At 46.0% G+C, this 13021-nt stretch overlaps 1 protein-coding gene across 4 annotated transcripts in view; it reads left to right on the forward strand.

Moving 5' to 3' along the window:
- VPS8 (VPS8 subunit of CORVET complex) overlaps window positions 1-13021 on the forward strand; it is a 223278-nt gene that overhangs the window by 47258 nt on the left and 162999 nt on the right. For 3 of the 4 annotated variants that reach the window (XM_084638357.1, XM_084638358.1, XM_084638359.1), the window contains exon 13: window positions 7738-7818. In XM_084638357.1, coding sequence (XP_084494483.1) covers window positions 7738-7818 — 81 coding nt within the window. Of the gene's footprint in view, window positions 1-482; window positions 1253-2476; window positions 2915-7737; window positions 7819-13021 lie in introns of those variants that run through there. The other variant, XM_084638360.1, reaches the window with a different exon arrangement.

A 13021-nucleotide genomic window follows, 5' to 3' on the forward strand; every position in this document is an offset into this window, starting at 1 on the left:
CAGAAATTAATTTACTCTGGATCGATGTCGTCCTGTGATGTGAATCACTGCAGTTCACTTTTGAATTGGGAAAGTCGTGGTGTCTTTTTTTTTAATTGGCTTGGCAATGCTGTGAGACAGTGCCATTGTATAAATATACCCCAAGTCTAAGATGGCTAGATCAAGTGTGTTTGTAGTTTTAATATAACGAAGTTGAAAAATGTTTTCTCTGGATCCATGCTGAACCTTCTTCCTCCGCTTAACAATTTTTATTGAGTTGTCCTGATTTGGGGCCCAGTCCAATCTCAGTGAAGTTAGTGGGAGCTGGAATGGTTCTTAAGGTATGTCTACATTGCACTGTAAACCTGGACTCAGACTCATGTTTGAGCCCCAATCCTCCTACCATCCACACACAAATATTTCTGACTTGGGTGACTAACTCCTCAGGATCTGAATTGTAGGTCCTGCCGGGGTGGTGGGACTTGGACCAAGTCCTGTCTTTTCGCTGTGTGGACACAGCTCGAACCTGGGTTCCCAGACTCGTGTCTGGAGAGTCTGCCAGTGCTGTCCCACAATGTCCTGGGCCAGTGTTTATTGGTCCTCTATCAAGTACCCACTGGATACCCAGAAACTGGAAGCACCCCTTCGTTCCAGTGCTGACTGTTGAACTTGGAACACAGTTAACCAGTTCCTGTGTTAGCTATGGCCAACAACAAGAAGTAGTTCAGCATTAAGCCCTACACCAGATGTGCTGCTAACTGACCATGGGAATGCAGCCAGATTCTGGTTAATCTCTGGTGCAAGGAAAATAAGACATTTGACATCAGCAAGAGTACCAGAAATGATCACGTCTTACCAGGAAATTGCATTGTTTGTGATGTTGGTGGTTCACCGGACAGCTGATCAGTGCAGTGTGTGAATCAAGCAACTCAAGTCCGATTACCGCCAAGTCAGGGATGACCACCACATCTCTGGGAACTCCCTGTCTACCTGCCTCTTCTGTCAGGAATTCAGCCAGGTGCTGGGAAATATGCCAACCACTAAGCACACAGTGGTACGTTATACTCTAAGTGGAGATGGTCATCCCTGATCCACAGGTGCCACAAGATCAAGCTTAGGAAGTGACTTTTTTTGCACATGCCTGTCCCCGAGGAACCTTTGCGGCTGGAGCAGCTACCACATTTCCTGGGTCCACACTCTGAGGAAATGTTTGAGGATGCCCTGGGGGAGCAGTAGGCAGTGGAACGAGAAGCAGAAGTGGCACTGGAACTTGGTAAGTTTCTGCTTCCAGGTTTGTTCGTATGTGGATGGGGTGGATTTCTGTCTTATGACCCAATGAAATGATTATTACAAGCCAGGTGTTGCAGCATGTATCTGCTAATGAGACAATGCACGCCAATGGCACGGCCAGACCCACAGCCACCCCCACAACATGGAATTCAAAATAGCTACTGGGAAGTGAAAACAAAAGCTAAACAAGCAGTTATGATGAAATTTTTACTCTATACTCATAGGTTACAAAGTTGTGTTGGGGCATTAAAATTAAGGGCCTTATACTGCCTTCCCTGAAAGTATGCCCCACTGTACAATTTGGCCACATCAGACCATCCCAAACTGCCTGTTCAGTTAGTCTAAACTGTAATAGGTATGTGTGTGTATGTAGTCCGTGGTACCATATTAAACATCCAAAATGCAGAAGGGGATGGTATTCAGGTGATGGATGCTCTGAGTCCAGGCTATTCTTGGGATAGGTATTTAATTCTTGGATGGTGTATCATGAGTCCAAATTGTCCAGGATGTGTGTTTGTAGTCCATGGCAAGCTGCGGTATTGTAAGCCCAAGCTGCACTGTGTTCACTGCATGAACGCAGGGAGCTTTCAGGGAGGCTGCAATACATCTGCTGACTAGAGTACTATCCTGTTAATCCCACCATGAATTTTCACCAAATCCTGTTCGCTGCTGATTGCCAGCTCTTCCTGGAGCAGGAACTACAGATGAACAGTCACATTTCAGAGCAGGATATTATTAGGGCCTCCTCTATAGGCCACTAGCCCCCTCCATTTATAGATTTGCGTGTGATACACATAAAAAGCTTTTTAGCAGACACGTCTGGCTTGGTCCTGGTAGCCTGGAACAGAAGATCCCTTTGCTATGTCTTCCAGAAAGTGGACTGCCTAAACAGATTCTAAAGCCATAGGTAGCAAACCACACCAAGTGTCCCTCTGTCTGCAACCATAAGGGGCCAGTGGTATGGAAATTTTATAAATTGATTTTGTAAACTGGACTTTATGATAATGTCCGATGGCTTTCTGCTCTGCACAGCTCTCAAGTATCTAAAGGGCATCTGAGAACTTTGGTTTTGTTATATTCTGAAAAAAAATGATTAAAAAATATAATTTGAGATTGTTTGAGATTCCACAACCACTTTTGCTACAAAGGAAGTCAAATTTTTTGGACATACTCAGATAATAATGTATCGTTTCATTTGTCTTGGCAGACCCTTCCACCTCTGCAGGGCACCCACAGTCAATCAGGCGTCTTGCATTGTGTACACTCGTACAGCGTCAAGGAGGAGGCTGATATTAATTAATGACGACTGCAGAACCAATGGGAGAAGGAGGCAGGCCAGGTTGAAGGACAGAGAGAGACTGCAGAGCATGAGGAGAGATTGGCAGCATAGCTGGACCATGAGCTGGGCTTGAGTGCAGCACTGAGAGCTGTTTGAGGAGGAGCTTGTGCTCAAGACAGTAGGAGTGCAGGCTCCAGTTCCATCTGCACCTCCCACTCCAGCTCTTTGCCCTGAGTCCTCACCACACTATGTCCTGCAGCCCACTTCGGACAGTTCTGTTGTTGGGTGGTCTGTGTCGCAAGGAGTGAACGCTTGCTGGAATGGGCAAATGTTCCCTGTTCATTCCTCCACTTCAGTGCAGCAGTGGTAAGTGTGTGCAAAACACATCAACAGGATCAAAGAGAACAAATTCTGCCTTTGATGGTGGCTGGCCTGGCTGTCAAGTTTTATTAAATGGATGTGCAAAAACAGACTCTTGCACACAGGTGTGGTGTCATGAGGATTGTTTATTACCTTAACTAAAACTGAACTACATAAATAGCAATCCATAAGTGGTGGGTTGAAGCACATGCCCATTTTACAAAATAAAGATAAACGCTTATAAAACATAATATAGTCTATCATACCCATGAGCTTAAATTCTTCATAAAAACCATCACCATTGGTAGAAAGTGTGAAGGGGACCCAGCCAGTCCCTCAGGTAGTATTCAATCACTGTTCCTATTATTGATATAGGGACTCATTCATTCATCTATTGGGGCCATGCAAACCATAGTATGGGCACACAAAGCATCCCTGATTTCCATTGCATATGTGGAACTCGCTCCAGTTATGACTGTGTACTGGTTCTTTCTGGCTGTGTACTGGTTCAACAATACAGTAGTGCCATGAGTCCACTCCTGACAAAATGGCCCACCTTTTTCCTCAGAGCACAGCAGGCCATTTATAACAATGACGCCATTTATAACAATGTCATTTGGTAGGATTAGTGTCACCACTTGTCCATGAAGGTAATGTTTTTATCTGCAGGAAATGCTGGCATGATGCACTTAACCAGTACAATCCATGCTATTGTCTGTGAATCTATGTCTGTGGTCAACCAGGGACTGCAGGATGATGGAGTAGTACCGTTTGCAGTTTATACATTCATGTGCTTCTTGACGAAAACAAACTATGGACACATGAGTCCCATTAATGACCTGGGATCAGTTTGGAAAGCCCATTCTCTCAAAACAGGCAGTTATTTCAGAAAGATTGTGATGTGGTGGACATAAACAAACCTCTTCCCCCACAGTTGACTTGCCAGCACCAAACTGGTTAGCCATGGACCTGTAGGATTCGTGGTAATCATCTTCCTGACGACTGTTGCAACCCACTTCTGAAGTGGCTTATCTTCTGTGTTTGTCCTGAAGCTGGAAGGTCTAGCAAGCTGATCACAAACCTCCAGGAATGCCCACTTCTCCATGTGAAAGCTCGGGTTATCCCAGGTCCGTATGATGACGAGATCCCACCAGTCAGTACTTGTGACCCTGCTGTAGAAGCACCTGTCTACATATGGGCAATCTGGGAGTTATAGCAAGAGTTATGAACGTCATCAGCAGGTTAGAGTCTGCCATGTCCATCTCCTCCTTTTGAGAGGTGCTTTCAATGGGTCAGAAAACGCTGCTGAAATGTCCACCAGTGTCTCAGGAATGTTTTGCCTGTTTCCTGAAATAGGAGTGAAAGCACAAGCTGGACAAATTCTTCCAATGGCAGTTCATCCATGTTGCTGACTCCAGTTGCTGGGAGCATGAATATGGCTCAGCTGCACGTGTGGGCAAGCTGAGAATTTCCAGTCAAGTTGCTGCAGGATGGGCAGACAAGTTTTCATGGTGTACTGTGGGAACCCCAAAGCATAGAGCGACTATAACTGGGGAGCATAGTAGGAAGCCTGGGATATGCCTCCAGAATCAGAAGGTTTGACTCAGGTCTGTGTAATGCAGCCTGGGTGCGTCAGCACAGTTGTGTGACTTGGGTCTAGAAATTGTAAACCTGGGTTCATTGTGCAGTGTAGGCACAAAAGTGTGGGCTTGGAAACACTGAGTCTGGAGATTTGTGTTCCACAGGCCTGGGTTTACAATGCAGTTTAGACATGCCCTTAGAGAGCAACTGAATTGTGGGGAGAGGATTTTTCCAGACTGCTGGATCTGAGGGATGTGTCTAGACTGAGTGGCTGAGAGTGGCTAACTACTTGGGAAAGGCCCATTGGCTTGTGTCAGGGCATGAAGTTTCTACAGTAGCAATATGATCAGAGAGCGAGTTGCTTGTAAACAACTTACGGTGTATTTTCAAGAGGAAGGATGGTCTTATGATTATGGGTAATATACTGGACTGTGACTTGGAAGATGAGATTCAGTGTCCATCTCTGCGAAGATTTCCTGTAAGACCTAGAGCAAGTCACTGAGCTCTTTGGGCTTTAGTTTTCCACGGGTATATAACTAAGGTAATTCATTCTCTCTCTCTCTTTTGTTTTTATTTAGATTGTAACCTCTGAAGGCTAGGGACTGTTTCTTACTATGTGCTACTGCAACACCTAGAACATTGGGGTTCCTGTTTGAAGTCTGTACGTGCTATCATAATGCAAATACTGTTTCAAACAATATACTGTATAGTCAATTATTTTTGAGGCAAATAGTTGATACATTTACACCTTGTATAATGTTCAATTTGCAGTAGTGGCCATTTAAATTAGCTACAATGTAAAAAGTTCTTTAATTTTATGCCACTGTCCTTATACTTTATCTTGCTGAAAAATAGCTTCTGAGGGCAGAAATTTTTCACTGATATTTATTTAAGCCCTGAGGTGACTGCTTATTATTTAAAGACAGATTGTTAAATTCTTCACAGCTATATTTTGAACTCTCCACATGCAAAGAAGCCTTATTTCAGTCTTTGTTGCTGCAAACCCTATGTTTTGTGCTTGGATAAATCAAAATCCATTATTAATTAATCCAAAATTAATATTGAAACTCTAGACGTCGACTTACGTTGATAATACTAGAGAGCTACTCAACCCCTCAGCAAGAGCCCTCCCACAAGGGGTTAGCCCCCTTCTTTTCATTGTGAAATATTATACTGTGAGAGGCATGGTGAGAAATGATGGGCTCGATGGGTAACTGGCTCTTCACATACATTGTTCTTACCCTCTCTCTAAGGTGGTCTGTAGAGGTGTCAAGTGTATACACCATCTTCTAAAAACCAGACTGTTTTTTAAATTAATACAACAAAAACTTCCTTGTGAAGGAGTTGGGGTTGTTACACAAACACACAACCACAACAACAAGGGAATAAAGATAAGCTAATTTAGAATACAGTATATTCCGTCTATTCCTTCACTTCTAGGCGCACACTTTATTGTATGCCAAAGGTTCTCAAACTGCAGAATGTATTCGGGGGTGGGGGGACGGGACGGGACGTAAGCTTTAGGGGAAAAAAAATTCTGCTCACATTTTACCCACAGCAATGAATAACTAGCAAAGCTGATTCTCCCTGACATATCAGGTCCTCATATGACACTGTGCATTTTGACAGATTTCTGTTAAGCTTGCATAGCATTATACAAAGTCGTTGCCATCTGTATGTTAATCTGTTTGCTATGAAATGGTGTGCACTTTTAATTGTAAGCATGGATCACAATCAGTTTTGCTTTTGCTCTTATTACAATGGATTGTTGGCTCTTTTTGAATCAATGTTTTATTGTTTTTAATATTGAGTTGCATGTTTTGTTTTTATTGGCATATACACTTGTGGGGTGGGGTGGTATAAAATATTAGACACAAAAAAGGGGTGCATGGTCAAATAACTTCGAGAATCACGGCTGTATTCCACAAGCCATGCACTTCAGCCATAACTCTGTTCACCCACCTATTCCTTTTTGTACTACCCTCTCCCAGCACTAATATTGCAGATATGTAGTGTACTAGTTTGGAAACCTGGGATTCCTATGAGGGCAGAGTTAAGGTTGTGGTGTGAATAAAATCTGACCAGAAAGTATAGCTCCTGTTGGAAAAGGCTTATGTTCTCACAATGCATGAACTTTCTCCGTTGGCAGCTGTTGGCATTCAAACTTTCACTTATGACAGGCCTTGACAGGCTTAGATTTTTATCAGTAATTATTAGTAGATGTCTATTTCACTGTGCATACACAAACGTATGAAGAAATATTTCCTTTAATGATCATTGAAACTTACAGATATGCAAAGTAAGAAAAATGGTGCTTGAGAACTTATTAGAGTTTGATTTAAGGATATTTTCTTTGTATATTGGATGTGATGTTGTCAATGTGTGTGTTCTTTGTTAAAGCTTTAACTCTTGGAATCTCAAGGTCTACTGTCATTAAATAGTTGACTGACACCCCTCCCCCTCCAGTTGTCTGACCCCCATAATTTCCCACAAGTGTAAAAATGTAAATCGATAGAAAAATGGTTAAAACACATAATTTTGTGCAACTGTGGACATTTTAAGTTGATTAAAAATAAAAAAGCTTAAATAAACATCAACCTTGTCTGGAAAAAAATAAAATAAAACCACCCAAAAAGCTCTGCCAATCCTAATTATTTGCAGTGTTGTAGCTTAGTTGGTTCCAGGATATTAGAGACACAAGGTGGGTGAGGTAATATGTATTGTTGGACCAGTTTCTAGTTATGATAGATGATAGCTAAAAAGACCCTAAATCAAAACAAACCCATTGCACCCTGGATCTACCAAACATCAACATCTACCAATATTTGTATAGATAATTTTTTTTTAAAATAGATCAGTCAGCCAACAAAGGAATGTTGGATTGCCATGGCCAAATTTTGGCCAGAGCCCAGATTTGGATACTTCCTATTAAAATATATGAAAAGTAATTAAACAAAATACATTAGAAATACAAAGGACATAAACTAACACTTTGTGATGTTAGACTCTGAAAAATCAGTGACTTCTAGTGAGAAAAGGAATTTATGCCCCATTTTAAGGCCATTTTAGGAAGCCGCCTCAGTGATGGTGCTGTTAACAGACACATCTAGAACACTGATACTGGAGAAAATCTGAAGACCCTGGAACTGGGCTTCCTTCCTCAGTGGAAGAAAATTTGTTCTCTCATGGCAGGTTTTGGGTTCAAGAAAGCACTAAGTTTGTGTGTTTGTCTTGTCTAATTCCATCAGGTGAAGAGAGATGACTCGGGTGCAATACATGTTACTAAGCAAAAGCAACTTCATCTGCACTATGACCTGATCAATTTTACTGTAAGTATTGATCCAGTAACGTTTTTTCCTTTGTGTTCAGATGGAGATAATAGCCTGCTGTGTTTTTAAATGCATGTCAACATCCCTCAGCTTCAGGGTGCTGTAATTTCACTCTACAAACTTATTCTAACAAACATAGCCCTCTCTTTGTGCATGCAAATTGGCTATTTGGATCTGGAATTTATGAACTGAAATTAATTTATTTGTTGTAGCTTTTTAATAGAATCCCATGTTTAAAAAATGGTTAAGTAGTGGCTATGGGGTGAAGAAACTAGGCTGTCCAAAGCTGTACAGTGTGCAAACTAAAGAATGCATGTCCCTGGTGAACAAAGTGTATGAATGAAGGCTTTTTAAGCATGGGGCCAAATTTTACTGGTCAGATTCTAAGTCCTTATAAAAAAAAAAAAATTACTAAGTAATGGCTCCAAAGGTGCCGGGAAGCTCTAACATTGGTTTCCGTTGTGCATATATTTTGTTAAACATCAAACAGGAAGACAAGATGTTAACACATAAATTTACATGCAAACCCTAAAAACGCATTTTAAAGAGCACTAAGGATATAACGATCTAAAGAAATGCCACAGTGAACCAGTTATGTTTGTTGGCACTTTTAAATCTCTAATTTAGCAAGTGAAATTTCTTGAAAAATAGATGCACTCTGAAAGCAAACAGAAAAGCCTTTTCCGTTTGGGAGTATGGCCTAATGTATAAATTTTAATAGGAAATGGGATGAAGGACTCTTGAATTCAATTCCTAGCTTTGGTGGGGTTTATTGTGTTCCTTTTACTAATGCTAATAAGACTTTTGGTCCCTTATCTTACTCAGGGGATTGAGAATAATTTTGTATTCTTCAAGTGCTTGCTTATATCAGTTCCAATTAGGTGTGTGCATGCCGTGTGCACAGTGGACAGAAAATTTTTCCCCTAGCAGCACCTGTTGAGTCGGCTGTGGAGCTCCCTAGAGCGGCACCGCCATGGTGCTCAATATATGACTCTGCTGACCTGGCACCTCCTCAGTTCCTTCTTACCGCTAGTGATGGTCATTGGAACTGTGGTGACTTGCTTAGCAAGCTCTCCCTGTTTTTCCCTAGCTTTTCAGTTTAGTATAGTTTTAGAGTTCTCTAGCCTAGTTGAGTTTAGTTTAAGTAGTTACAACAGATAGCTGTTGGGAGTGGGCATTTCGCCTCCAACCTGACCGCGTTCTCCCCTTGGGGACTTGGGTATGCCTAAGTCCCAGAGGTTCAAACCCTGCAAGACCTGCAACGAGCCCATGCCAACGGGTGACCCCCATGACACTTGTTTAAAGTGTTTGCGGGAAGCGCACTATGCGGACAAGTGAAGGATTTTTAAAGGGTTTCACCCCAGAACACAAAAGGAGCAGGACTTTTGCCTCAAGCACTTCCTTATGGAGGCAGTGCTCAGTCCACAAATTGCATTGTGCCACAAGACCCTGCACACAGCTCATCGGTGCACAGTGCCCCTGTGGCAGTGGTAGAAGCAGCACTGCAGAAGGACTCTGGAAGAGACCCATGGCACCGCTGCTCCCCGGCGCTGAAACCAGTGGGAATGGCCCAGCACCAATCCCATTCCCCAGTGCAGGAGTGGCACCGGAAGCAGGGGAGGAGCGGATCTCCGACTCCGGGACCCATCCCTTTGGAGCCAGCAAATGGGGCATGTCCTGGGGAGGAGCACCCATTGCCAAAAACTTTGGAGCCGGCACCGTTGATTTCGGCCCTGTAAGGAGGATGGTAGCGTCTGGTGCTGTTGGACTCCTCCATGAGCCGGGTGATTGAGGAGGTGGAATTGCTAGACACCTTTGAGGCTGCGAGGGACTTGATTGCCATGACGGCACCATGGTCTTTGTCCTTCGAGTCAAGCCTGCGGTGCCACAACGTGTGGCAACGTCTCGAGGCAAACCGGTGATGCTTAGTCCTTCAGCACTGTTGGCGGAGGCAAAATACCGCTCTGGGTCCCGGTGCCGATCCTGCTCCTGGCACTGGTCGTCTCGACACCAGTCCATGTCCCCAAGCAGACCCCGGTCGCTGCACTGTTCCCCAGCCCAGCCACTCTCGGCACTGCCATCCTGGTCCCCGTCTTCGGACTTGGAGGCGAGGTCTAGATACTCTGAGCAGGACCGGCACAGGTCAGCGTGTGGAAGGCCTGGTGTGGGTGCAGGGCTATAGCCTGCGCAGTGGCAGGGACCAGCGCAATGGCCATTTTGGACCCCATGGGCGTACCACCAGGCCCAGGGCACCCAATCCAAGGGTTCTAGTTTGGTGGTGTCTGAACCAAGGGTGCCGGAGGCATTGGCCAGTCGCCCCACCCCCGGGGTGCTGAGGAGGTACCGGCTGCACTACTGCCCCTGGAACTGATCCCCGTTCCTGAGCCAGATCCAGGGGTGGTTGGCCCTGAAATAGAGGCGGGGCCAGAGGCCCCTGGGGACCAAGAGGGTCAGGAGGACCGTGTTCCCCCATTAGCCTTCTCATCCTCCCCCGGACAAGGCAGTTGTGGGCACTCACCTTGGGGCTGTCACCCCATTGACAGCTGTGCCCACCAGGACCGCCTACACAGGGTGGCATGGATTGTGTTTGCAGGCCAAGGAGGTGGTAGAGTCAGAGGACCCTAAGGTTGAAATCTTGGCCACGGAAGGCCCCATCAAGAGTGGCTCTACCCCTTATCAAAACTATCTAGGCCAACACAAAGATTATTTGGCAGACCCCGGCTTCCATCCCTCCAACCGTGAAGGGTGTGGAGAGAAAGTATTTAGTCCCTTCTAAGGGGTATGAATACCTCTTCACACACCCACAGTCCTGCTCATTTGCAGTAAACGAGGAGGAGAGGCAGGTACATCAAGCCTCAGCGCCCAAGTCAAAGGGCGCCAAGCGCCTGGATTTATTCGGGCGCAATTTGTACTCCATGGGGAGCTTGCAACTCAGGATTGCCAACCAGCAGGCAATCCTGAGTAGATGCAGCTTTAACTCCTGGAACTTGATGCTGAAATTTAAGGAACCGGTGCCAGCAGAGTCGTGGGAGGAGTTTGAAGCTATCTTTGAGGAGGACAAGGCAGTGGCACAGATCTCCTTTACAGGCATCACTGGACACTGCGGACTCGGCAGCGTGTACCTTGTCCTCTAGAATCTCCATGAGGTGTAGCTCATGGCTGCAGTCCTTGGGGCTTCCACCCAAGATTCAACAGATCCTGCTGGACCTGCCTTTTGATGGGGCAGACCTGTTTGCGGAGCAGATAGGCTACATAGCCTAAAAGACTCCCAGTCTACTCTGAAATCCTTGTGTGCGCAACCCAGCATAAACATTTTAAGTGACAGCAACAGCAGCAACACTCCTATCCTTCTAGGCCAAGGCAGGACTTCTATAGGAGAAGGGGCAGGAATGGCAGGCACAAGCCTTCCCACCCCATGCCTGGGCAGGGCCAGAGCCCGACCAAACCATCGTCGGGCTCCAAGCAGGCCCTTTGAAGGTATGCTCGAGGATGGCGCACCAGCCACGATTCCAGATCCTTCCCATTCTTTCTTGAATTGTCTGTCCCACTTCTACTGTGCTTGGTCCCAAATAACTTCGGACAACTGGTTCCTCCGTATGGTGGAAGTGGGATATTCTCTCCTGTTCTGCTCCTGCCCGCCCTCCCTCCCACCCCCCCTTCCCTGTCCCTTTCATGAGCAAATCCTTATCTAGGAGGTGCGGGCACTCCTCGCCATAGGAGCAGAGGAGGAGGTTCCTTAGGAACTCAGGGGCAAGGGATTCTATTCCCACTACTTCCTAATTCCCCAAGGTCAAGGCGGGGTCTCATACCCATTCTAGATCTGCGGGTTCATGGCGAAGTTGAAGTTCCGCATGGTCTCCCTGAGTACAATTTATCCCTTCTGTATCTGGGAGACTGGTGCCACCCTTGACATGACAGACGCGTACTTTCACATAGCTATTCGGCCTGCAGACAGATGATTCCTACAGTTTGTGGTCGACCACAAACATTATCAGTTCATGGTGCTCCCCTTCGGCCTGTCAAGAGACCCCCCAGGTGTTCACCAAGTGCATGTCGGTCATAGCAGCCTTCCTCCGAAGGACACAGTGCAGGTATACCCCTACCTTGAAAACTGGCTGCTCAGGGGGCGCACCAAGGAGCAGGTGGAGTCTCAATTCCAATTAGTCAGCTCCACTTTTGAGAGACTGGGTCTCCGCCTCAACGTGAGCAAGTCAACCTTGTCACCAATCCAAAGAATAGAGTTCATTGGGGCAGTGTTGGACTCGTTGTAGGCAAAAGCACTTTTGCCAGAGTCCCGATTCCAATCCATGACAGACATTATTTAAGGCCTCAGGCAGTACCTGACCACTACAGCAAGGAGATGTCTGACTCTCCTCGGCCACATGGCAGCCTGCACTTACGTGATCTGGCATGCCAGACTGAGGCTCAGGCCACTCCAGGCATGGCTTGCTTTGGTGCATCACCCGGGGCGTGACAGCCTGATCTCAGTGATCACGGTGCCAGAGCAAGTACTAGAAGTCCCTCCTATGGTGGCTCAACCTCAGAGAGTGGATGAAGGAGTCCCCTTCAACAGCTCCCAACTGTCCTGGTAACGGCTGCGTCAGCTCTGGGATGGGGGGCACATTTGGGAGACCTCCAAACACAGGGCCTATGGTCGCAGCACAAGCTCGCTCTCTCCATATCAGTATCAAGGAACTGAGGGTGGTGCGACTAGCATAGTGCATGACAGTTCTAATGGACAACACTACTGCCATATTTTACATCAACAAGCAGGGTGGAGCCCATTCCTCTCCGCTATGTTGGGAAGCCCTCTGGCTATGGGAGTTTTGCATAACCCACTCCATTCACCTAGAAGCATCCTATCTACCCGGAGTTCAGAATGCACTGGTGGACCACCTCAGCAGATCCTTCCCCAATCATGAGTCGTCCATCCAGCTGGATGTCATAAACTCCATCTTCCAAAGGTAGGGGTTTCCCCAGGTCGATCCATTCGCTACCTGGAACAAAAGAAAGTTCCCAGTTTTCTGCTCCTTCCAGAAACACAGCCCCAGGCTCAATCATGGATACATTGCTGCTGTCCTGTGGAAGCCGCCTGCTCTACGCCTTTCCCCGATCCCTCTTGCACAAGGTCCTATTCAAGGTCCGCAGGGACGGTGCGGAGATAATTCTGGTGGCATCAGCGTGGCCTCGACAACACTGGTAC

This window comes from Lepidochelys olivacea (genome assembly GCF_965140295.1).
Source record: "Lepidochelys olivacea isolate rLepOli2 genome assembly, chromosome: 9".
In the NCBI taxonomy this organism is placed as follows: domain Eukaryota; kingdom Metazoa; phylum Chordata; order Testudines; family Cheloniidae; genus Lepidochelys; species Lepidochelys olivacea.